The sequence below is a fragment of the Somniosus microcephalus genome, chromosome 3 (genome assembly GCF_052327205.1).
Source record: "Somniosus microcephalus isolate GS21.2 chromosome 3, FLI_Smic_1.0, whole genome shotgun sequence".
NCBI lineage: Eukaryota > Metazoa > Chordata > Chondrichthyes > Squaliformes > Somniosidae > Somniosus > Somniosus microcephalus.
The window spans coordinates 278,011,392-278,037,827 of record NC_140989.1 but is presented as its reverse complement, the minus strand read 5'-3'; the positions used below and the strand labels follow the sequence as shown (position 1 = coordinate 278,037,827).

At 44.5% G+C, this 26,436-nt stretch overlaps 1 protein-coding gene across 1 annotated transcript in view; it reads right to left on the bottom strand.

Moving 5' to 3' along the window:
• The window catches only part of LOC147121989 (laminin subunit gamma-1-like), an 86,073-nt gene extending 68,978 nt beyond the window's left edge, over positions 1-17,095 (bottom strand). Inside the window, exon 1 of the mRNA XM_085982603.1 lies at positions 16,871-17,095. Coding sequence (XP_085838729.1) covers positions 16,871-16,970 — 100 coding nt within the window. The 5' untranslated portion in view covers positions 16,971-17,095. The remainder of the gene's footprint in view (positions 1-16,870) is intronic.
• Positions 17,096-26,436: the final 9,341 nt, after the last annotated feature.

The following is a 26,436-nucleotide window of genomic DNA, read 5'->3' as shown; positions in this document are numbered from 1 at the left end:
TTACCCTTTCTCTTGACAACTAACACCGTAAGGGTTTTGTCATCCACCAGGATAGGCACACGGACTCTCAGTTTATACTCTCACCTCCATCTAAATGTTTGCTGGAGTGTTTTTAACAGTTTACAACCTCAAATTAATGTCAATGAGGCTTGAACTCCCAACTGTCTGGCCCAGAGGAGCGATTGCTGTCAAAAGAGTAATTGCTGCACATGATATGCTTTCAGGAGTAATTCCAATTTTCTGCCAATCCACCGATAGTACAAATCCTGTCTTCAAAGAGACAAACAAACCAAATAAATATGGCAACAAAGACTTCAGTAATAGTCACTGAGATGTGAATGTGAATAGGTTAATAATGTCACATCCTCTATTCTATTTTTACACTGTTGCAACCAGCCAGTTATACAAGAAAGGATTGTCTTAAGGCCTGACAGCTGGATCTTTACAAACTAACAAAAAGCTGGAATCAGATTCAACACTTGCAATCATTACTCGGAAAGGCAAGTTACAGCCAGGCCTTGTGGCATCACACAAAGGCCCCCTTTTGTCTTCATTTAGGAGGCCTCCAGGCTTGTTTACGCATGCAAGACGGTTTCTGCAGTGACTGTTGGATCCTGCCCCTACCCTGCTTCAAAGGTTACTCAGGGGCGCAATGCAACAGCCCAGTCATCACAGGCACGGCCCATTAACTGTTCATCCCAGACATAGTCACTGTAAACCACAGAGAGCAAACACATTGTATGTCTGTATATGTTTGACTCTGATTGTGCTGATAGACCAGAGATAATAGGCATCATTATAAATATGTTTGTGCTTGAAGATGTGTTTAAAAGGTGAAAAATGCAGTGTATACATTTCACAGCACATTACAGGGTCACTGTCTTCAGGAATAAGGGTTTCTGTTTAGGAAGAGAAAAGTCTTCCAAACGTGTGTGTTATTATCATCTGGTCACAAGATGGTATGTTTCAACAGGAGATTTCATAGCGGTGTTTGTGAATGAAACAGTTTTCCAAATATTTTGTCCTAAGCTCTATGCCCCTATAAAAATGACCTAACAAGGTAAATTTAAAAAAACAGACGCTGATAAAACCAGGCATTGTAACATTCAACATATGAGCAAACCTGAGGATTGGGAGCAGTTTAGGATTCAGCAAAGGAGGACAAAGGGATTAATTAAGAGGGGGAAAATAGAATATGAGAGTAAGCTTGCAGGGAACATAAAAACTGACTGTAAAAGCTTCTATAGATATGTGAAGAGAAAAAGATTGGTAAAGTCAAGCGTAGGTCCCTTGCAGTCAGAATCAGGGGGAATTTATAATGGGGAACAAAGAAATGGCAGACCAAATAAATACATACTTTGGTTCTGTCTTCAAAAAGGAGGACACAAATAAACTCCCAGAAATGTTGGGGAACATAAGGTCTAATGAGAGGGAGGAACTGAATGAAATCAATATTTGTAGGGAAATGGTGTTAGGGAAATTGACAGGATTGAAGGCCGATAAATCCCCAGGGCCTGATAATCTGTATCCTAGGGTACTTAAGGAAGTGGCCCTAGAAATAGTAGATGCATTGCTGGTCATCTTCCAAAATTCTATAGACCCTGGAACAGTTCCCATGGATTGGAGGGTAGCTAATGTAACCCCACTATTTAAAAATGATGGTGGAGAAAAAATGGGGAATTATAGACCGGTAAGCCTGACATCAGTAGTGGGGAAAATGCTAGAGTCCATTATAAAAGATGTAATAGCAGAGCACTTAGAAAACAGTGACAGGATCGGACAAAGTCAACATGGATTTACAAAAGGTAAATCATGCTTGACTAATCTACTGGAATTTTTTGAGGATGTAACTGGTAGAATAGATAAGGGAGAACCAGTGGATGTGGTGTTTTTGGACTTTCAGAAGGCTTTCGATAAGGTCCCGCATAAGAGACTAGCGTGCAAAGTTAAAGCACATGCGATTGGGGGTAAGGTACTGACTTGGATAGAAAACTGGTTGGCAGACAGGAAGCAAATAGTTGGAATAAACGGATCTTTTTCTGAGTGGAAGGCAGTGACTAGTGGGGTACTGCAGGGATCAGTGCTAGGACCCCAGTTATTCACAATATATATTAATGATCTAGAAAAGGGAACTAGATGTAATATCTCCAAGTTTGCAGATGACACAAAGCTGGGTGGGCGTGTGTGCTGTGAGGAGGATGCAGAGAAACTCCAGTACGATTTGGACAGTTTGGGCGATTGGGCAGATGCATGGCAGATGCAGTATAATGTGAATAAATGCGAGGTTATCCACTTTGGTGGCAAAAACAGGAAGGCAGATTATTATCTGAACTGCAGTAAATTAGGTAAAGTGGAAGTGCAACGAGTCCTGGGTGTCCTTGTGCACCAGTCGTTGAAGGTAAGCATGTAGGTGCAGCAGGCGGTTAAGAAGGCAAATGGTATGCTGGCCTTCATAGCGAGAGGATTTGAGTACAGGAGCAAGGATGTCTTGCTGCAGTTGTACAGGGCCTTGGTGAGACCACACCTTGAGTATTGTGTGCAGTTTTGGTCGCCTTATCTGAGGAAGGATGTGCTTGCCATGGAGGAAGTGCAGCGAAGATTCACCAGACTGATACCTGGGATGGCAGGAATGACGTATGAAGAGAGATTGGGTCGATTAGGCTTATATTCGCTGGAGTTTAGAAGAATGGGAGGGGATCTCATTGAAACTTATAAAATTCTAACAGGACTAGACAGACTAGATACATGAAGGCTGTTCCCGATGATGGGGGAGTCCAGAACCAGGGGTCACAGTCTAAGGATAAGGGCTAAGCCATTTAGGACTGAGATGAGGAGGAATTTCTTCACCCAGTGAGTGGTGAACCTGTGGAATTCTCTACCACAGAAGACAGTTGAGGCCAATTCATTAAATATATTCAAGAAGGAGTTAGATATATTTCTTAAGGCTAAGGGGATCAAGGGATATGGGGAGAAAGCAGGGACAGGGTACTGAATTTGGATGATCAGCCATGATCTCATTGAATGGCGGAGCAGGCTCGAGGGGCTGAATGGCCTACTCCTGTTCCTATCTTCTATGTTTCTATGATGTAGCAAAATTGGTAACAACGATAAGAGCTAGTACATATTGTAATGCATTGATATCTTTTAATACTCTCCATCAAATCTAGCATGACTTTCCAGCAAGGGTCAATGGTTAGCAATCAGGAGTGGGAGCCCAGGTTGATTTTTCCCCTCACTTAAGCTAATTGTAACACCACAATTGCTGCCCTAGCTGAGACCAGCAAAGTCAACACAAGCCAAGAATTGAGCCTGGGTCATTCTGGCCTGAATGGTTCAGTACAATACCACACGGTGCATTTACTCACCAAACCACCAAACACATGGTGAAGCCATCTCACTTTTCTCATTAAAGATAATAGTGTAAACTTACAACTGGCCAATCAGACGCAGTGTGTCAAATGAATTATAGTGCACCTGCCTTCAAAAACCTCATGGCAGGGTGGGTCGGTTGAGACACGCTTAACTAAAGTAAGGTACACCCCCTCCCCACCATCACCAGTTTCATATATGAAAAGAAAGTACAGTAGATGCTGAAATGGAGAGCTCTCATCTGGTTATGTTTTAACCTGGTCTCTCTGGAAAAAATGCAACTGATTTTTTGCTTTGCTTCTTGCACTCATTAAAAAATATAAAATTGAATATTTAGATCCCTTGCTTGGATAAGTCATGCTCCCTTCTCAATATCATCATTACAATGGTGGTGAGGGTACCTGCTGGTCTAAGGTGACTGAATAATTCAAATTCCATGGGATTCTGGGATTTCTATCAGTGTTTTGGGATTGCATTCTCTATCTGCGTATATTTAAGCCCATTGGTTTATGGTGATTGAACAAGTCAAGTTCTGTGTTTACTACACAGGATTGGGGATCACACTATGTTTCTGTCTATCTTTTAAGGAAAGACACAAACCAGTAGCCTTTTGGACAATCTGGCCCGGTGGGGGGGGGGTTTATTTCAATTCTCAGCTGGGACACTGGTCTTAAAGAAGAACTCCGACAGAATAGACTAACTATACTTTGTGGTTCAATGACCTAAGTGCCATCTGTGGTTTAAAGATTAAAGAGCACATTAATCATTTTTGGAGCAGTGTCTGGTACATGCAGGTGTACGCAAATGTCTAATGCATGAGTCAGCCAAGGAGTGAAAGCTGGGCTTTCAAAAGTATACCAAGGGTAAATGCTAGGAAAATGCAGGAAATGAGACAGGGTGGCAAAGAAGGGGCAACAGTCGGGTCATATTAGGTCAATAGATGACATAATAATTAACAGCATAAATGTTAGAAATAAATAGTAAAATCATCCAGAAAAATAAGACAAATTGTACAGCAGTAAATGGCATTAATGTTATCTGCTGGTCATTATTAATTTTTTCACACAAAGTCTACCTTGGTTATGGTGTTAGCAAAGTTACCACCACAAGAGAACTGATTATAGACAGTGAAATAACAAAAGTACTGAGCTGTTAATAATCAGTCCTTTTGATGTGGTAAGAGTCATCAGGAAAATAGGTGCTCTTTGAAACTGAGGTAGGAATAACAGCCTTCCAATGGTGCAAAACTTAATTTCTGTTTCTCACCATTAAGAAACATGAGGGTAGATTTCCTCTTCCCCATGAAGCCCTCAAGGTAACATACCAATAAATGATCCCCACACCGACCGCTGCGCCCTCATTCCTCCCCCATCTCTGATAGGAAAATAACTTCAACAAATGACTCAATAACAACACAGTCTATATTAAATAAACTATGAAAAAAAATGGGGAGTGAGTTAAAGCCAATCGTTCTGGCAGAGGGAATGAGGTTCTTTATCATGGCATCTGAACCTCAGTGACATTACAGTCTTACTCCTCAGTCCCACATATCTATTATTGTTTCCATTTTAAGTTGTTCATGGTTTCCTCCCTGAAGGCCTTTTGACAAATTCACTCACAGAGACCAGGAAGGTCTCGGTTTCTTCTCTGATCTGTGTGAATTAGCAGATCTCGAGGCAGTTCAAAGAAGAGCCGCGAGGCATCTGGCAACCAAGATAGTGGGATAGACAATAGAAACTTGGACTTTTCAACCTTGAAAGAAAGCAACTGAGAGGTGACTTTAAAGCGGTATGTGAGATTGAAAACCACATGGAAAAGGTAGATCCAGAAAATTACTTCAGACCAAATTGCGCAAATAGGACAAAGGGGACAAGGCAAATTTAGGACTATGTCAGGAATTTCTTCTTCACACAAAGAGTGATCAACACCTGGATCCACTTCCGGTTACAGTAGTGTAGGTAAAACCCTGGTGTCATTTAGGAAACAATTGGATGCTATGATGGTGGCCATGTAGGGCCTCTCCAAATAGACCGAATGGGCTTCCTCATCCATATTCAAATTGTGACCTTAGATAGGGTGGCAGTAACATTAGCCTCAGCATCCTTGTTCAAGAAAGGTAAAAGTCAGACAAAGTTTTTATCCCAATCACTGTCAACAGTCACTTCCGACTGGAACTGATGTACCTGTAGATGCCAGGTGAGAACACTGGTGCCCATGAAGAATGGCCACTTCCAAAGTACCTGATAGGAGGAACAGGAATAACCTATTCAGCCCCTCAAGCCTGTTCCGCCATTCAATTAGATCATGGCTGATCTGTTTCTTAACTCCATCTACCCCAATGGTTCAGTTCCACTCAATTTGCCGATTGAACCATAGATACAGGGGATTGGACTGTAATGCCATTTAGGTTTCAGATACCAGAATAAAGAGCCCCAACCCTTGCACTAGAACCATTGACTTTAATGCACGCCCCAATATTTTTGTCGTATATTTTTAATACAGCACCCGTGGAATCTTACCTCAGCACAAGTAAGTAATTTCAGTACCTGTATAGGAAATTGGAAGGAAGAAAATATGAAGACATTCGAATAACGAGATGTTTGTAGGACAAGTATGAGATTATAAACAACATAGTGTATATGCAGAAAATGCTGGAAATACTCAGCAGGTCAGGCAGCGCCTGTCGAGAGAGAAACAGAGTTAACGTTTCAGGTCGATGACCCTTCGTCAGAACTGGAAAAAGTTAGAGATGTAATAGATTTTTAAGCAGGGAGAGGGGGGAGGGGAGAAAAGAACAAAAGGGAAGGTCTGTGATAGGGTGGAAGGTAGGAGAGATTAAAGGACAAAAGGGATGATGGTGCAAGGCAAAAGGACAAGTTAAGAAAAGTTCCTCGAACCACTGCTCTCGCCACATCCTGAGATCCACGCTCAACGCTATGCGCCACCACATGCACGTTCTTGACCTGTCTCTTCAGCAGCACCGACTCACTCTATCTCAAAGCTGTCCTGGTCCGCAGTTCCATTTCAGCCTTTGCCTCATCCGGCGCTCTAACAGGTGTCAAGGATCGTAAGCTTGAACAACTCTTGGACACCAACGTCCCTTCAGAACCTTCTTCCCCTTCACTTTCCTCTGATCCCATCCTTTCTTCCAAACACGCCCCCTGCCGTGTTTTCACTATCCCCTCTGACCTTCCCCTCTCTGACCCCGAACGATCAGTCCTCAGCAAAAGCCTGAGTTTCATCCCCTTACGCCTCCACCTCAATGAATTTCGAGCTTGGCACGATGCTGAGCTCTTTTTCCGTCGCCTTCATCTCCGTTCCCACTTCTTTGGCCAGGAGTCTTCCCCCCGCACAGCTGACACTTTCTCCCATTTTCAGAATTCTTGTTTTACTTGGACTCCTCCCACTGACCTCTTACCCTCTCGGGATCTTTCCATTGCAAACTGCTGGCGTGACATCGGCCACCTTAATTTCTCTGCTCCCCTCCGTCACTCCAACTTACTTCCCTCTGAACTTGGCAAATTGACCTCTACCTTGCGGAGGCTGAATGTCAACTCTCCTCTGGAGATCTTCCCTCCATGCCCTCCAACCTCATAGTTCCACAACCCTGCATAGCCCACTTCTACCTCCTTCCCAAAATCCACAAACAGGACTGCCCAGGTAGACCCATCGTTTCAGCTGTTCTTGCCCCACTGAACTGATTTCTTCCTCGCTCAACTCCATTTTTTCTTCCCTTGTCCAGTCTCTTCCCCCTACATCCGCGACTCTTCCGACGACCTCCGCCACTTTAACAGTTTCCAGTTTCCTGGCCCCAACCGCCTCCTTTTCACTATGGACGTCCAATCCCTCTACACCTCCATCCTCCACCAGGATGGTCTGAGGGCGCTCCGCTTCTTCCTGGAACAGAGGCCCAACCAGTCCCCATCCACCACCACCCTCCTCCACCTGGCTGAACTTGTTCTCACATTGAACAACTTCTCCTTTGACTCCACTCACTACTCCAAATTAAAGGTGTTGCTATGGGCACCCACATGCGTCCCAGCTATGCCTGCCTTTTCGTGGGTTATGTGGAACATTAAAGAATGTTTCAGTCCTGCTCAGGTCCCCTCCCTCACCTCTTTTTCTGGTACATTGATGACTGTATTGGTGCCGTTTCCTGCTCTTGCCCTGAACTTGAAAATTTCATTCACTTTGCTTTCAATTTCCACCTTTCCCTCACCTTCACATGGCCCATCTACAACTCTTCCTTTCCCTTCCTCGACTTCTCTGTCTCCATTTCTGGGGATAGGCTATTGACAAACATTCACTACAAGCCCAATGACTCCCACAGCTACCTTGACTACACTTCCTCCCAACCAGCTTCCTGTAAGGACTCTATTCCATTCTCCCAGTTTCTCCGTCTCCATCTCATCTACACTGACGATGCCACCTTCCACACCAGTGCTTCCAATATGTCTTCCTTTTTCCTCAACTGATGATTCCCCTCTACTGTGGTTGACATGGCCCTTGACCATGTCCATTCTATTTCCCGCACTTCTGCTCTCACCCCTTCCCCTCCCTCCCGGAACCACGATAGGGTTCCCCTTGTCTTCACCTTTCACCCCACCAGCCTCCACTTTCAACGGATCATCCTTCGCCATTTCCTCCATCTCCAACGTGATCCCACCACCAAATACATCTTCCCCTCCCCTCCCCTTTCAGCATTTTGAAGGGACCTCTCCCTCCGTGACACCCTGGTCCACTCCTCTATCACCCCCAACACCCCTTTCCCTTTGCCCAGCACCTTCCCATGCAACAGCTGCTCTTTTACTTCCTCCCTTCCCACTGTCCAGGGCCCCAAACACTCCTTCCAGGGGAAACAGCGATTTACTTGTACTTCTTGCAATTTAATATACTGTATTCGCTGCTCACGATGCGGTCTCCTCTACATTGGGGAGACCAAATGCAGATTCACAGAATCACAGAATCACAGAAACCCCACAGTGCAGATAGAGGCCATTTCGGCCCATCGAGCCTGCACCGACACATATCCCACCCGATCCCCGTAACCCCTACACCAACACATATCCCACCCTATCCCTGTAACCCCACGTATTTAATCCCCCTAACACTAAGGGTCAATTTATCATAGCCAATCAACCTAACCCGCACATCTTTGGACTGTGGGAGGAAACCGGAGCACCCGGAGGAAACCCACGCAAACACGGGGAGAATGTGCAAACTCCACACAGACAGTCGCCCGAGGCCGGATTCGAACCCGGGTCCCTGGCGCTGTGAGGCAACAGTGCTAACCACTATGCCACCATGCTGGGATTGGGTGACTGCTTTGCGGAACATCTCCATTCAGTCCGTAAGGGGGACCCTGAGCTTCTGGTCACTTGTCACTTTAATTCTCCGCTCCGCTCCCACTCAGACCTCACCGCCCTCGGCCTCTTACACTGTTCCAACGAAGCATAACGTAAGCTCGAAGAACAGCACCTCATTTTTCGATTAGGCACTTTACAGCCTTCTGGACTCAACATTGAGTTCAACAATTTCAGACTATAACCCCTGCCCGTATTATTTTTTTCACATGGCAGCTGTTGATTTCTGCCATTCCCATTTACACGTCATCTAGACTCATCTTTTGTTTTTTTAACTTGTCCTTTTGCCTTGCACCATCATCCCTTTTGTCATTTAATCTCTCCTGCCTTCCACCCTATCACAGACCTTCCCTTTTGTTCTTTCCACCCCTCCCCTCTTTCCCTGCTCCTGCACTTGCTTAAAAATCTGTTACATCTCTAACTTTTTCCAGTTCTGATGAAGGGTCATCAACCTGAAATGTTAACTCTGTTTCCCTTTCCACAGATGTTGCCTGACCTACTGAGTATTTCCAGCATTTTCAGTTTTTATTTCAGATTTGCAGCATCTGCAGTATTTTGCTTTTGTAATGGTGTATATGCATTTGTCTTCATCTGCAGATATTTAAATAGAGCATAGAGCAATTAATTCAGGTCTGCTTCCTCCAAGCAATTTGCTGTGCTGGACATATTATCAACAAAACACATTCCAGGTGCTTCACAACAGGCTGTTAATTCAGCACTGATTCAGCTTTCAACATCTAGACTGGTATGTGTCTGAGTGGAATCGACCCAGTGGTTTGTGACCAATATTGGGCTAAGTGAAGAGAAGTGTTATTTACTCAGTTCCAAATCACCAAGTAGGTTTTGTAAAACATGTCTGGGACTGCTGTTGCAGCACAGATATCTGACATCTACATCATTAGCGCTATCACCACACAAAAGAGAAAAGGGAGAGAATAAAAAACAGGGAAGCAGCATAAACATTTTACAATTGTTGTGAAGCCTCTGGTTTCTGGTGGTATATATTGGCTTACTGCTATGTGAATTGCTAAATAATAACCCACACCTATTAAAAACAACAGCTGTATTCAGCACTGCAATATAGGCAATGATAGGTTACCAAAGGTAGCAAATTTGTACCATACAGTCACTCGCTGTCTCCTTTCTCTTTTTTTAATATTAAAACCTCTCCTTTTTCCCCCTAATTCTCTCCTTTCCACTCCTGAAAGTCCTAACTCATGATCAATGGCGAGACTCCTGGTTCATTTTGTCCCCTTCATAGCCGAGAGTGGCTCAGTCTAATTACTGGGTCTCCGCTGCTGTGACGGCTGGGGTCAGATAATTCAGCACAGGTCAGGGATTGAACCTGGGACCTTCTTGATCCACACTGGGCAGCGGATTCACTAAGCGAACCATTACAGAAGCCCCTTTTTATGAACATTCACTTACAAACAAATCCTAAAAGAACTTATAAACTGTACTGTTGATTTGGGAGGAATTCTTTTAGATCTTAGAAAAGCATAAATGCTTTAGAAATGGACATGATCGATTTAAAGATCTATCAGCATAGAGGGCCCCTTTCCCCCACATACCAACTAAAGAAATTGCTCTGTACGTAGCATTTACTGGGTGTGGCTTTGGTTCAGAAATGAAGACATCAGCATTCTTATGCCTTGAGTTGCAATCGTTCAGAGTGCAATACATTGGGGCCTCGACCTGCACTCCCATTATCCTTAATTATCTGCTGGAACTTTTTGTGGAAGTTATCATTTTTGCAGGAGTCAAGTCTTCGGGTTGGGAGATGCTAGAATTCATTTCTTTAAATCTTGAGCATGGATTTTAACTCCCGGGTGGAAAGCCGGGGGGTCGGGGGAGCCGCCGAAATTCCAGCCCCGGCGTCTCCATGGGAGGCCTGGCTGATTTTAGCGCCCCACTGGCCAGTTGCTCACCTGAAACGGGTCTGAGGAGGTAGCTGGGCAACTGGCAGCAAGTGAAGATTGGGCAGCCCGGAGCCTGCCTGCCAACACTCAGGTAAAGTCGCAGGGTAGGGAGGAGTACGGCACAGTCCCACGGGTGAGAAGGGGGAATGAGCCTCGGCGGTCACTCCAGCCAGTAGGTCATTATTGCCTTGGGATCCTAACTGAGTCATAGGTCCCTAATTAGCATATGTTAATGAGGTGTCCACCGGAGTCAACCGCCGACGTAAAATGGCCGCAGGTTGGCATTGGAATGAGAAAAAGCCGCTCGATTTTAACTCCCGTTCTGCCCAGTTTCTATCAGGAGGGACTAAAAATCCCCCCTTTTGTTTAAAACAATAGAGACATTCATGAATTTGGGCACTCTTGATTATTCACTAACTTCTGTTATATACCTGCAAGTCCTTTCATTATGGTAGATAATTGGAGTTCCATTATAAATTGAGCTTTTCCCTCCTTATCTTACATTTCCTCACACCTTTGCCAGCCAGATATGAACATGTTGCCTTTTGACTCCCTTGATTCCTTATTTGAAAACAAAGTTCTACGATCCACCAAACTTTTATAATGTAGACAACTGCTGATTTGTTGTAACTTTGCTGTTAACTGAATTTGTTGGCAAGAATGTTTGCATTACAGACCAGCAATGTCTCTGCCTAAATATCAGCCAATTCAGGTAAATTGAAAATGACAACAGAAAATTAAAGTCCACTATGAGTTTCACAAAAAAAAGCAATTGTTGTAAACAGCTTCAAAGGTCTGATCTAGGAATTCTGTGAAAGTGTTCAAAATATTATTACAGTGACAATTAATGTGCTTAGCACATGTTTGCTATCTTTAAAATATCCTTGGTTTACCTAAAGGACAACAATTCTCATTTTTAAGAAGAGGCCAGCATTTATTGCCCATCCCTAGTTTTGATGAGCCACCTTTTTGAAATGCTGCTTGTGGTGAAGGTACTCCCACAATTTAATTTACAAATTACATCTTGTTTAAAATTCTGATGTCTAAGCACTTCTGGTGCATATGCTATTGAAAATGTAGTTGTTCGCATTCATCACATTGTTTTCAATTCAAATCTCAGTCAATTTCTGACCTTCATGAAACTAGTTTATTAAGCCATAGGGCTGGATTTTCATTGGGCCGTGGAGTCGGGATTGGAGGCATGTGGGGGTTTAAAATCCCAAAATCGGGGGTCCCGACCTCAACCCCAAAAGTTGTAGTCCCGCCTCCTACCCGCCTCCTCAATGAAAATCCAGCCCATAATCTTTCAGAATGAAATTTCTGCTCAAGTAATTATGACCAATGCAGAGCTGCTAAGCAGCGGTCAATCCGAGCATCAGATTCTCATTTCACTGCAACTTTTTCTCACCTTCATTTGAATTTTCTTAAAAATCCACTAACTGAAATCTAAAAAAAAACACACACACAATGTGATGCAAATTGGCAAAAGGGAAACAGCAACATTTTGTTTTTGCAGTTTCTCTCTTGCCCTCTTCTGAGTGCATGGACTTCCTGCTGGGATATGGCTACACGGGCACCATTTGTAATTCGCTACCTCGTCCAAGAGGCCTATTTCATATGTTAGCCTTGACAGGGAGTATTGCCAAGCTACTGATCATGGACTCACCCAACACAAGCATGCTTCCAGCGAGGGGCTCAATGATTAATGATCAGGAGGTGATCAGTCAATCAGTAAGGAAGGGTGGAATGATATTAGAAAGTTGGAATTTGTTTTAGTGGCTACTTTTCGGATTCATTTTCTCCAATTCTCTTCCCTCTTCCTGAAGCCTTTATGTTGAGGTATGATTTTCCTTTGGTACCTCGTCCAATTGGCCCAGAAAATGAGTATCAGGGGATTATTTGATTATGGAAGGCAGGGGGAAAGAAACATCAAATCTATGCCTGATCCGCTCTGCACCACATACCAGCAGGGACTACTAGATAGGAAACAGGGACAGGAATCTTGGCTGATCCTCCTAGTTCAGGGGCACTGAGACCAATTGCAACAATCCCACCAACACCCCAACTGAAACCAGCAACTTGACCATTCTACAAAATGTCAGATATGAGTTTGTTCTGAAACTTGGACTAGTGGCAGATTGACAAGAGTCAGCAGTAGTAAGATTACAGTATAGATCGTATCAGCAGCCCTTCCCGCAATGCCTATAATGTAACCAGGCACATTGTAAAACTGATAAGCAAGATAAGGGACCTACCATTCTGCAGCGGTCTATAATTTTAACAATGCACATCTGACAGTCATTTAAAAAAAAAATCACAGGTGGATTAGAGGCTCCTGTTTTAGTCTAAACCTATTCCATTTGAATGGCTGACATCAAACGTCACAGATCAGAATTCCCCCACTAGCTTCCCTTTGAGGTCGGTGTCTGAAATAAGCAGCTATCCTAGTATTTATCAACCTCATGCACCTTTAACCAGTCACAGCACTCTTGAAGATAAGTAAATCATTTTGACAAGCACCAGGTAGATTTATTTGTAATTATCCTTTCCCTATTTGCGCAAGCATTGATCTCCTGTGGGCGTTAATTCTTGTAAAGTTTATAGCAACAAATCAATGCAATGTTCATGAACTCTGTGCAAATAGTTTATTACCCCTCAAGGCAACGAGCCATATCTCTATAACATATCGCTGCTTCAGAGCCCTACTAGCACAACTTTAATGTATACATTTTATGTTCAACAGCTGCATCATCACATTTCTGAAGGTGATTTTCACAGCTAATTCCTCATTCTAAGAAGCCTGCGCATGCTAAGTAAGCAGCTTCCTTGTAACCTGCTTTGTGGCCCAAAATCAGGAGAAATGACTGTAGCTTTCTGTTCTGATTTCTCATCTTTAAGACTGCCTACCATTAAATACCTTATGAACCCAGCCCTTGGTTGGAGATGAAGTAACAAATAACAACAAGGTGCTAAAATGATCTGATCAGATTCCTCTGCAGGCGGGAAGCTCCCATGACATTGTCAGCATGAGGCCTGGGCAATTTTAACTCCTGGGCCTCATTTCCATTTGACTGACGGGTTGACTTTCCGATTGTGTCGGGAATCGGACAGCCCACCCACATGACGCGTGTAATTTCCGGCAAGACTCCCGACACCTATTTAAAGTGGGGTGCACCTCTTAAAGCGAGGATACATTCCCCACTTTCTTTTTTCCTGAAAGAATGTTTCAAAATATTTTGGCAGCACAGACAAGTTGAAAGGTTGCCCCCCACCGCGCCCCCCCCCAAACCCCGGTTTTCTGATGCATTCCTGGAAGTCCTAGTGGAGGAAGTCAGCAGGGCAAGGAGCGAGGTATTGTTCCCCAGCAGCATCCCCAAGACAGGGTCAATGCCACCAGCATCACCCCTGGGTTCATATAGAAAGAGGTTCAATGGGCTTAGAAGAGCAGCAAGGGTGATTGAAGCTCTTCACCTCTCCAGCTCTCTCAATGGCACCGGATAACACTCCTTTCACCCCTCCTCCACTCTCAACAATTCCCTCTCCTCCATCACATCCTTCAGAATGCACTCACAAGGACACACTGCAACACATCTCTTTCTCATTCCAAAAGCATTCACCTCTTCCTTTCCTCTCTTCGCACCACACACTAGCACCATGCTCTTCTCACATCCTTACACTTGCACAAACACCAACTCCTCCCAGCACTCCTTCCTCACTTCACATTTCACACACTTGGCTTTAAATTCATCACCTCCCCAGTCCTCGATCCATCTTGGTTCTTCTCCACCTCTCAACACATGCACCAAACGCACAAGCCATAGACATCGGCAATTACCTTTTCAACAGCCACTCACTACTCTCTCCCTCTCTTTCTGCAGGACAAGACATAATGTGAGAGAGAGGACCAAGACCGGTGGGGAGAAATACCCAACATTATAGCCCTCACCAAAGAAGAGGAAGAAGCTGAAAATGCTAGACTCATACAAGCAGCTATAGTAGACATTGGAATGCCTTCTGTGGAGTTTCAGCACTATGGCGGAAAGTATGGAGGAGTCCACTGTGTGGTGTCATCTCGCATGCAATTAGCACTCTGCCATCTATCCTGGAGAATGTGGCCTCCTCCAGGGATGCTGCTGCTGAGCCCTCACGATGAGAGTCGCTCTCACCAGCCTTTGTAGCTTTGGTGGAAGTTCAAACAGCTCTGGGCTCCAGCTTGGAGAGACAGATGTCCACTTTGGACAGATTGATGAACCACAAGGATATGGGCTTTTAAGAAGTCACTTTTCTTCAGCAGTCTGCTCTCCCGCAGATCAGTTTAATGGAGCCCCAGCCTCACAGGAGTGGCGATGGCCTGATGGGAGCCATAGCTGTAACCCTCTCTCAGGATGTCAGCACACCTGCCCCTTTGCCACCCCCTGAACCAATGCTATAGTTCCGGCAAGTCAGCTGGGCCAGATTGCCCCAGCAGCAGCCAAGGTTCAGCAGTGTGCAGCCGGGCACTCACAGGCTCGAGCAACCAGAAGTCACTGGCCACGAGCGTCTCAAGGTCCGAACATGAGGAACAGCGGCCTCACACCAGCTCTGCTGAGGCCACGAGGAGAGCACCTCGTAGGAGTAGTAGAGTTCGTAAACCTTCTTTAAAGAAAAGCACTATGGACTCATCACTTGGATGAGAAATGAATAGAAGCCAATTATTATTTGCCATTAAATTAAACACCTTTACCACATTGTCAGTATGGCATTGACATAGAAGTTGTCTGAATGGCTTGAGTGTTTGTTTTTCAGGATGAAGGGAGTGGTGGAGGATGTAACCAGGACTGTTAATCAGAAGAGTTATCAGGACAGGGGAATGAGCAGGTCACCGGAATCACTGAGCAATGAGCTGATCCCTCACATCTCTTGCTGCAAGATGTTGAGGTGGCACTCATACTTCTGCTGCTTCCTCTTCTTCGCCTGGTCTTCCTTGACCGATGACGACTGCTGCTGCGCCTCCTCCAAATGCAGGCCTCTCTCTATGGTGAGGTTGTGCAGGATGCAGCACACCACCACGAGGCAGGAGACTCTCTCTAGGGCATATTGTAGGGAGCCCCCCAGACCTGTCCAGACATGTGAACCTCTACCTCAGCATCTCTGTGGTGAGCTCAGTAATGATCCTGGAGGTCTCCTGGCTTTGATTATATCTGTGTTACTCAGGGTTGTAGAGAGGTGTCATGAGCCACTTCAGATAGATCCAAGAAAGTGACTCTTGGCCTGTACACCCGGTGTGCTGGGTATGGCCTCTAAAGAGCAGCCCCCCTTACCTGCCATCTCCTGTCAGGCCGAGCTGCTGCTGCTCCTCCAGGTGTTCCTCCATCCAAATTAAATTTGCAATAATAGCACCCATGATAAGCAGATAGAGCTTACTGAGGCTGATAAGGCAATAAAAGTGAGAGAAAAAACAATCTGGAAGCTGGAAACATTCCTGGCAATCCAAATAGCAGAAATATGCTGTGATCCAATGAGCTGCAAGTGAATGTTCCTTTAAATACTGTATCAGTGGCTCTGAGACACCAATCCTGCCAGCACTGGGCATAACTTCCGCCATTTTGGTTAAAATGGGGTTGAACTTATATATATTCAGGAGGCCTCCACTTGTCTGTGACAGGTGGGTGCCCTCAAAGGGTGCGCAGTTAAAATGGCAGCAGGCCATTTTAACTGCGCAGGGAGCGTGTCGGGGACACAGCGATAAGTAGGTGACCGTGATTTCACCACCCGGTCGTGCCGTTCCCATCAAGTGGGGAGGGTTAGGATCAAGGTTCATGTCTTTCAACTCCACACAATTTCATTAATGATTGGGAGAACAACATGCCTGCTTCTATTTTACATTAAAGATGAATTTCACCTCAAGTTCATTTGCCCATTTGTTTTCTTGTAATTTAGCTCATCCAGCTCCCCAGTGAATAAAATGTGAATCTGGGCAGCTCCCAGCCCTGCATTACGGCCCTGCCTTAATGTTGCTTAGATTGCCAAGCAGTAAAAGGAGTCGAAACAATTTATAATCTACCTATCAGTCCAAACATGTAATGACTTCATGCACATGTTCAATATATCATAAAACCAGTTCAGTTACAAAACAGAAAGTTTATAGTAATACTCTACTTTTTTTGTAAATTGATCATTCACAACTCACTCAGACCCAGAAGATGATTAAACCACTAAAAGATAAGCGTAGAGACCTACCTACATATGTCCTACCATTCCAAACGTAGGTGCCGGGCACATGGGGTAAAATAAAAATAAAGCTGTAAACAGTCAGTGCCAGTGAGAAAAAAGTTTTCATCTTCGACTAAGAACTTCAGTCCGTGCAACAAACTAACTGCCGACGTTTATTGCAGAAGAAGAAATGTACACTCTGATCTGAAGTTGTTCACACAGTGAACTTATATTGCCTCTCGGCCTGACTAATTCTGACACATCCTGGAATCCCCTGCAAACAAATAGCAATCCAAAGTCTCCCAATGTGATTCAGACATGAACAAGAGCCAAGCCCTCAGTTACCAGACATGCTCTGCTCCATCATTCAGAACTGATCTCAACTCTTGCAAAATATCAAGCCCTGCCCTGCCCTGCCTACCATTTCTGGAACCATGCCAAGTATTTGGAAGATACCAATTCAGAAAGAGGTGAAGTGCTCCCAATGTTATCACAGAGCCATTCCACTTTGTATCATTACCTTTGGTAAAAGATTCAAGTCCTTGTTCCTTCTTAAATGAAAACAACGACAATATATTAAAGTAATCCTTCAGTAAATGAAAACTATTGTTTTGCTACCTAACAGTACACGTGAGTTTTTAAGGGAAAAACAATTTAAGTTAGTTCTATAAACAAATTATTCCAACAATGCATAAGGTGACAGGATTTGGATTCTGGCCAAAGTAGGAGCGAATATACAATCAGGAAGTACTTTTTTTTTCATTCTCTTATCCTGAGGGCACTGATTCATGCTGCAATTTGATTCCACAGGCACTAGACACCCTTCTGCACCTCATCAAGTGGCCTATCTTTGATAGAGGGAGAGGGAGATGGAGAGGGGGGCATCACACCTGAACACAATCCGTTCCTCACCTGACATTTAGACCACAATCAGGAGCAGGAATTCTGCCTAATCTGTGCCTTCTCCATCCCAGGGATACCAAGGTCAATTTTGTTTATTATTCAGTCTCAGGATGTGGGCGTTGTTGGCAAGGCTGGCATTTATTGCCCATCCCTAGTTGCTCTGAGACAATGAGAATGGTGGGCCATCTTCTATTTGATACAACTGAGTGGCTCGCTAGGCCACTTGAGAGGGCAGCTGAGAGTCAACCATGTTGTTGTGGGCCTGCAGTCACATACAAGCCAGATCGAGTAAGAATGGCAGATTTCCTTCCCTAAAGGACTTTACTGAACCCGTTTTTTACGACAATCTGATAGGTTCATGCTAACTTTTACTAACAACATCTTTTTATTTCCAGATTTTTAAACTAAATTCAAATTTTCAAACTTCCATGGTGGGATTTGAACTCACATTCTGTGGATTATTATTCCAGGCCTCCAGATAACTGGTCCAGTTTATATGTCTGATTATGCTTCTGTGAAGTGCCTTGGGATGTTTTCCTACGTTGAGAGCAAGTTATTATTGTGGTTATCCATGTGGATGCGGATTGCCATGCATCCTTTAGACAAAAGATAAAATACTTCAGGGGACTCGTTTACTTAAGCAGTGTGTGTTGTGGATAGAAGTAGAAGCACCAAATTTTACAGTACAAGAGGCAGCCATTCAGCCCTTTGCATCTGTGCTGGCTCCCTGAAAGAGCTATCCATTTAGTCCCATTCACCTGTCCTTTCTACATTGCCTTTTAAACTTTTCTTTTTCAAATACTTATCCACTTCCCTTTTAAAAAATATTATGGATTCTGCTGCCCTCACTGTTTATGGTAGGGGATTCTATATCCTAACGTCCCTTTGTATAAAAAATATTCTCCTAACCTCTCCCTTTTTTCTTCTTCATGCTAAGTCCATAAAGCAATAAACAAGCAATTCTGCTGAATAAATGCCGAAGCAGCTCCAAAATTTATTTTTTCAATTTCATTGTGTAGATCACACATGGGGATAAATCTTGACTTTGTGTGATAGTGTAAAACGGGTGATAGCGAGTCAACAGCCCATTTTACCTCTCTCACGATTTTTATTTCCATTGAAGTCAAGGTAAATAAAAATCGTGAGAAATGTAAACGGGCTGCCAACTCACCAGTATCCATTTTAAACTATCGCACAAAGTCAAGAGCTACCCCATATTCTCTTCATTAGCCATGAGGAAATTATATAACAAATATAGGGGCTTCTAGAACAGCAAAGGAGCAGCAAAGGCTGCAAGACTCTGGTGGGAGTTGTCTACGAACCTCCTGATAATAGTGATGTAGTGGGGGGATAAATAAATACAGAGATCAGGGATGCATGCGGCAAAAACAATATGGTTATAATGGGAGATATTAATTTTCACGTAGACTGGGAGAATAGAATAACTCAAGTAGTAAAGGCAATGAGTGACGTAAGAAAACTACTAGGCACTTGGTCTAAGCGTTAAACAAAGCTTTAATCAACTGTTTTACAACATGGAGGTCGAGTTGTGTCCTTCACTAGTTCCTGTTAAGAATGTCCTGCGCAAGCTGGGCCCGTGCCCGAGTATTTATACTCTCCCTGGACAACGCCACCCGTAGGCCGCTTAGTATTATTTCATAAGTCTCTCTTTCATGAATGACTGATTCATGTCAATGAGTTTCTGGAATATTTCAGGATAGTTTTCTAAAATAATGTTTTAGAACCGTCAAGGGAACAGGCCATACTAGATTTAGTGATAAGTAACGAACTAGAATTAGTTAATAATCTGATGACGGCAATGGAACACCTTGCGAATAGTGACCATAAAATGATTGAATTTGATATTAGGTTTGAAAGGGAGAAGAAAGTGTCACAAACCAAGGTTGTGAATTTAAGTAAGGCAAACTTCGAACAGATGAGAAATAAATTGACCACAGTAAACTGAGTTGAACTGTTAATGGGTAAACCTACAGACAAACAGAGCGAAGTATTTATAGTTGTAGAGTCATACAGCTCAGCAGGCAGCCATTCGGCCCATCGGGTCCATGCCGGCTCTCTGTAGAGCAATCCAGTCAGTCCCATTCCCCCGTTCTATCCCCGTAGCCCTGCAAGTTTATTTCCCTCAAGTACCTATCTAGTCTCCCCTTGAAAACATTGAGTGTCTCCGCTTCCACTAGCAGCGAATTCTAGGTCCTCACCACTCGCTGCGTAAAAAGTTTTTCCTCACATCCCCCCTGTATCTCTTGCCCAAAACCTTGAATCTGTGTCCCCTAGTCCTTGTACCATCAACTAGTGGGAACAACCTTTCCCCATCTAGCCTATCCTAACCCATCATAATCTTGTACACCTTTATCAAATCACCCCTCAATCTCCTTTGCTCTAATGAAAACAAATCCAGCTTCTCCAACCTGTCCTTGTAGCTAAGATCCCCCATCCCCGGAATCATTCTGGTAAATCTCCTCTGCACCCTCTCAAGGGCCTTCACATCCTACCTAAAGTGTGGTGACCAGAACTGGACACAATATTCCGGTTGTGGCCTAACCAGCTCTTTATAAAGGTTCAGCATAGCTTCTCTACTTTTGTACTCAATACCTCTATTTATGAAGCCCAAGATCCCATATGCTTTGCTAACCACTCTCTCAATATGTCCTGCCACCTTCAGGGACCTATGCACATTAACTCCCAGGTCCCTCTGTCCCTGCACACTTTTTAAAACTGTGTCATTAAGTGTATATTGCCTTTCCCTGTTTCTTCTGCCAAAATGCATCACCTCACACTTCCCTGTATTAAATTCCATCTGCCACTTGTCTGCCCATTCTGCTAGCCTTTCTATGTCCTGTTGCAGTTGATTGGTATCATCCTCACTGTTTGCCACACCCCAAAGTTTGGTGTCGTTGGCAAATTTAGAAATTCTACTCTGTATTCCAATATCCAGGTCATTTATATATATCACAAAAAGCAGTGGCCCCAGCACTGACTCTTGGGGAACACCACTGTCTACCATCCTCCAGTCTGAAAAACAGCCATTTACCACAACTCGCTGGTTTCTGTCCTTAAGCCAATTCCTTATCCAAGCTGCCACTGACCCACCTATTCCATGAGCCTCAATTCAAATAAGTGTTTGTTACAATACAAAACCAGTATATTCCACTAAAATGTGAAAGAAAGCTCCACTTACGTAGTTAAGCAATCATAGTCGACATAGTAGGAGACAGTATCAAGCTAAATAAAATGGTTACTTAAATGCAAGGAACAGTGGAAATCCAATTGACTGAACAAGCTATAAAAAGCAGAGGTGCAAAAAGGGAATATGGAAAAAACTTACAAGGTATATCAAAACTAAAAGTGAAGTCTTTATAAATATATTGAGAGAAAGGGAGTGCTAATAGGGAATGTGGGCCCAAAAATACAAATGCAAATGAGATTATAATGGACAATAAGGTACTGGCTGACTGGTTAAATGAGCACTTTGTATCCATTTTCACAGTGGAGGAAAAGGGCAAAATACCAGCGGTATAAGGAAAGGAACTTAGTGGATTTAATATAAGAAAAAAAATGGCAATGGAGAAAATGATGGTACTTAAGATAGACAAATCTCCAGGACCTAATGCTTTCCACCCCAGGGTATTGAAAGAAATAGGTGAGAAATTTTCAGATAGGTTCATCATAATTTTCCAAAGCTCTCTAGATTTGGGAATTGTTCCTTTGGATTGGAAAATTGCAAAAGTTACTATTATTTAAGAAAGGAGAGAGAAACCAAGTAACTACAGACCCATCAGTTTAACATCAGTTGTGAGGACATTAGTGGAATCTATCATCAGGGACAGAGTGACTGAGCACTTGGACAAATGGTGTTCCCCAGGGATCTGTACTGGGACCTCAGCTTTTCACCATATATATTATGACTTGGATGAAGGAGTAGAGTGTTCCATATCCAAGTTTGTAGATGACACTGTTAGGAGGCACAGTAAGTTGTGTAGATAGGGGCAGGAAGTCACCAAGGGACATAGACCAGACTAAGTGAGTAGGCAAAGCCAAGGCAGATGGAGTTCAATGTGAGGAAATCCACTTTGGATCTGAGAAAGACAAATCAGAATATTTTCTTAATGGTAAGGGACTTGGAGCTGGGGGAAGAGCAATGGAATTTGGGTGTCAATGTACACAAATCACTAAAAGCTAAGGCACAGGTACAAAAGTAATCAAAAAGGCTAAGGGAACGTTGGCCTTTATCTCAAGGGTGTTGGAATACCAAAGTGAGGAAGTTATGTTTTAGTTATAGAAAGACTTGGCTGGACCCCATTTGGAATATTGCATTCAGTTTTAGGCACCGAAGCTCAGGAAGGATATATTGCCCTTGGAGAGGATTGACCAGATTCATCAGTATTATACCAGGACTTAAAGGGTTAAATTATGAGAACAGTGATGTAAAAAGACTACTGAGCACTTGGTTTGAGTATAAAACAAGGCTTTAATCAACTGTTTCAAAACCATGAGATTTCTAGTTACATCACTAGTTCCTGGAACATCCTGAGCAAGCTGGGCCCACGCTCGAGTATTTATACTCCTTGGACGGCGCCACCAGCTGGCCACCCAGTGTTACTTCATGAGTCATGATAAGATTCATGACATCCTTCCCGCCTGAAAGTTTTGGAAGTCAGATGACTTCCTTCTAGTGGATTAGTCAGACCACGAATAGGCGCAGTCTTTTAGATCTTCGCTTCTGGCTGGAAGGCACGTCTCCTCGGGCCGTGTCTTGGTCCCTGGGTCGCTTGGTCCGTACTGGTAGATAGACGGGGCCCGTGTCACCTTGATCAACCTGCGGAAGACTAGGGAGATCGTGACCCCGGGTGCGGGTCCCCACAGGCGCAGAGCTGGCGTCATCTTGGTTGGTAGCCGGGGATTGACCGGCATCCTGGCTTCGGGTGGCTATCCCATGGGAAGCGCTCGGCTCCCCGAGTTGATCCGGTGGAGTAGCCGGCAGATCCCTTGATGTCCCAGGTAGGGCATTATCCTCAAAGGAGCGCAGAGCGTCGGTATCATTACCATGGGTTCCTCTACCAGTTGAGTCCGTGGGACTGGTTGGACAGGGAGCCAGATCTCGGAGTGAAACGGTGGACTCCCGGCCATCAGGATACCGCACATGCGCGTAAGTGGGATTAATGTCCATTAGTTCCACCTCGTCGATGTGGGGATCGTTTTTGGAAGATCGGATGAACCTACGGAGCAGCACGGTGCCGGGAGCTGCCAACCATGATGGTAGGGACGTCCCATGAGTGGAGCGACGCTGGAACCTGAAGAATGGCTCGTGAGGAGTGACATTGGTGGACGTAGAAAGAAGAGACCTGATGGAATGCAACGCATCAGGGAGCATAGTTTCCCACTGCTGGTTTGGTAGATTGCGTGACCTCAGTGCAAGATGAACAGCATTCCAAATGATAGCATTGTATCTCTCAACCTGTCCGTTACCAATGGGATGATACGGTGTCGTTTTGCTTGTGGTGATTCCCCATTGGGAAAGGTAACTTTTGAGTTCGCTTGACATGAAGGAGGCACCCCGATCAGAGTGGATGAAATTGGCCGTACCGCAAAGGGAAAAGACCTGATCGAGGCATTTGGTCACTGTGGAAGTAAGCATATTGGGACAGGGGAAAGCAAAGGGAAAGCGTGAATATTCGTCCACCATAGTAAGTAAGTAGGTGTTTCGCGTTGAGGAAGGCAATGGCCCTTTAAAGTCAATGCTGAGTCGCTGCATAGGCTGCATAGCATGTATGAGCGAGCCATCCAATGGACGGAAGAATTGCGGTTTTAATTCCGCACAGATTCTACAGGTGGAGCAAGTTCTTTTCACATCTTCCGTAGAAAATGGGAGATTTTTAGATCACACAAAGTGCAACATACGGGTAATGCCAAGATGGCATAAGTCAGTATGAAGGTCCGCAAGAGTCGAAGTTGACATAGAAGAGCAGAATGCACGCGTGAGGGTATCCGGGGCCACATTCTCTTTGCCGGGTCGATAATGTATGGTGTAGCCAAAGGCGGCCAATTCCATCCTCTAGAGTTGTATTTTGTTATTCTTGATCTTAGTGCGTTTCCAGTTATCCAGCATAAAGGCCACGGAGCGCTGATCGGTTATAAGCGTGGAATGGCGACGAGCGAGAAAATGACTCCATTTACGTACTGCTTCGATGATAGCTGTCGCCTCCTTCTCGACAGGAGGATAATGGAGCTCGCTACCCTGCAAAGTTCTGGACAGAAATGCAACGGGTCGACCTCCTTGATTCAAGGTAGCCAAGATTGCCACATCCGATGCATCGCACTCGACCACGAAAGGAAGATTTTCATTGATGGAATGAAGCGTGGCTTTTCCAGTTGTCGCTTGAGGAGGTTGAAAGCTGAAATAGCCGTTGCCTCCAACGGAAATGACTTCGCGTGAAGCAGGGGCTATATCTTGTCGGAGAAGTGGGGTATCCACTTTGCATAACAGGTGACCATATCGAGTGCCCGACGAAGAGAGACGAGATTCGTAGGGGGAGGGAGCTCCTGAAGCGGACGAAGTCGCTCCGGATCCGGTTTAATGACACCGTTGCCCACCCAGTAGCCAAGGATGTTGACTGATGGTACTGATTTCACAGATTTGGACTCCTTTAAGGTTAAGTTGCAATGACGGAGAACGTCAAAAAATTTCTGGAGGTTGGCATCATGCTCCTTCTGGTCATGACCAGCAATGGTGATATTATCCAGATATGGAAAAGTGTCCGTTAAGTTCTCCTGTTTGACTAGGCTATCCATTGCCCGTTGAAAGACGGCCACCCCATTGGTGACCCCAAATGGAAGGCGACAAAACTGATAAAGCCGACCATTGGCCTCAAAGGCCGTATACTTTTTGTCAGAGTCCTTTAACGGTACTTGATGGTATGCGCTCTTTAAATCAAAAGTTGAAAATACCTTGTAGTTGGCCAGGTTATTGACCATGTCATCGATGCGTGGTAGTGGGTTGGCATCCAGGTCGGTATACTGGTTAATAGTTTGCGAGTAATCGATGCAAAGACATTTCTTGTGTTGCTTCAGAGGATTTTTAACAACGACGACTTGAGCCCGCCAGGAAGATGAACTTGGCTCAATGATACCGTCAGCTAGAAGGCGAGAGATTTCTGCCTCGATAAAGGATCGGTAATCTTGGCTGAAACGTCGTGATTTAGTGACTATGGGCTTATATCGGGGGGGAAAGATTGGCAAACAAGGAGGGCTCGTCGAACGAAGCCGCCAAAAGCGCACAAAACGGTACTTTGGAAATAGTAAGCTCTGGCTTTGACCCTCCAAACTTGAAAGTGAGTCTTTTGTGTTGTTTCTGGAAATCCTGTCCCAGGAGCACATCGCTGCATAAGTTTTTGAGCACCCTGAGCCGGGTGGAGAAATAAGTGTGGCCATTGAGAATAAGGTCGACAAGGCAAAAGCCGGAAGAGTTGGTGGTCAGTGTCATCAGAGCCATTGCAATTTCCCTGTCCAAGGGGTAAATACGCAGTTTTAACTTACTGGCACCCCTCTCACTTATGAAGCTGTCAGCGCTGCATGAGTCGATTAGTGCACTCAAAATGTGTCCATTTACCGAAACCTTCGTGGCTGCATGGGACAGACTTTGGGGAAAAACAGCTGTGATGGGAGGAGGGGCAGTTTTACCCTTGACAGCTGTAACCTTAGTAGTGGTTCTTAGGGGAGGAGCAGTTTTATAGATTGTAGCTGTAACCTTAGTAGTGGCTCTTGTGGGAGGAGCAGTTTTATAGATAGTAGCTGCAAAACTAACAGGGGCTCTCGACCGGTATACCTTAGAAAAGTGGCCTTTCTTACTAACAGAAGCTCTTGACTGGCATACCTTAGAAAAGTGACCTTTCTTACTGCAATGATTGCAGGTTGCGTTACGAGCAGGGCAAAATTTCCTATAGTGGAATGCACCTCCACAGAAGAAACACTTCCTTCCAGATTGCCAAGATGCCGCTAGGGCAGGGTCGTCATCAGTGAAGGCTTCTAGGGTAGGGTTGTCATCCATTAGGTTAGAGTCATCAGTGAGGGCTTCCGCCCGAGACCTATCGAAGGAGTCGTTAAAAGTGATAGCAGCAGCCCGTGCATGTGGTAAAAGATAGGTATCTGCATTCCTCTTTGCTAAGTCCAGGGAACATGCCTGGTCATGGGCCGCCTGTAACTCGAGGGTTTTATTCTCCAACAGACACTGGCGTATGAAGGGAGATGTAATTCCGTTAATAAAAGAATCACGAATTAGCTCCTTCTGGTACTGCTCAGCTGTAACAGCTTTGAGATTACAATCCTTGCTGAGCCTGCGAAGCTTTTGAAGGAATTTGTCAAGTGATTCCCTGGGTTGTTGTCGAGTAGTGGCCAGTACATGCCGAGCAAAAATTTTGTTTGGGGCCTTAACATATAGTCGCTGTAATATTAGGATAGCGGAGTCATAGTCTACACATTCTTCGATTTAATCAAACACATGAGGAGATACATAATTGGCAAGTATCTCTAATTTATCAGGAACATTCTCACCACACACCCTGAGGAAGTTGCTGAAGGTACGATACTAGTGTTTCCATACCTGAATTTGTAGGTGAATTCGGGTCCAGGTCAAAACGGGCGGGTCTGAGTAGTTTGTCCATGATGGATTGATT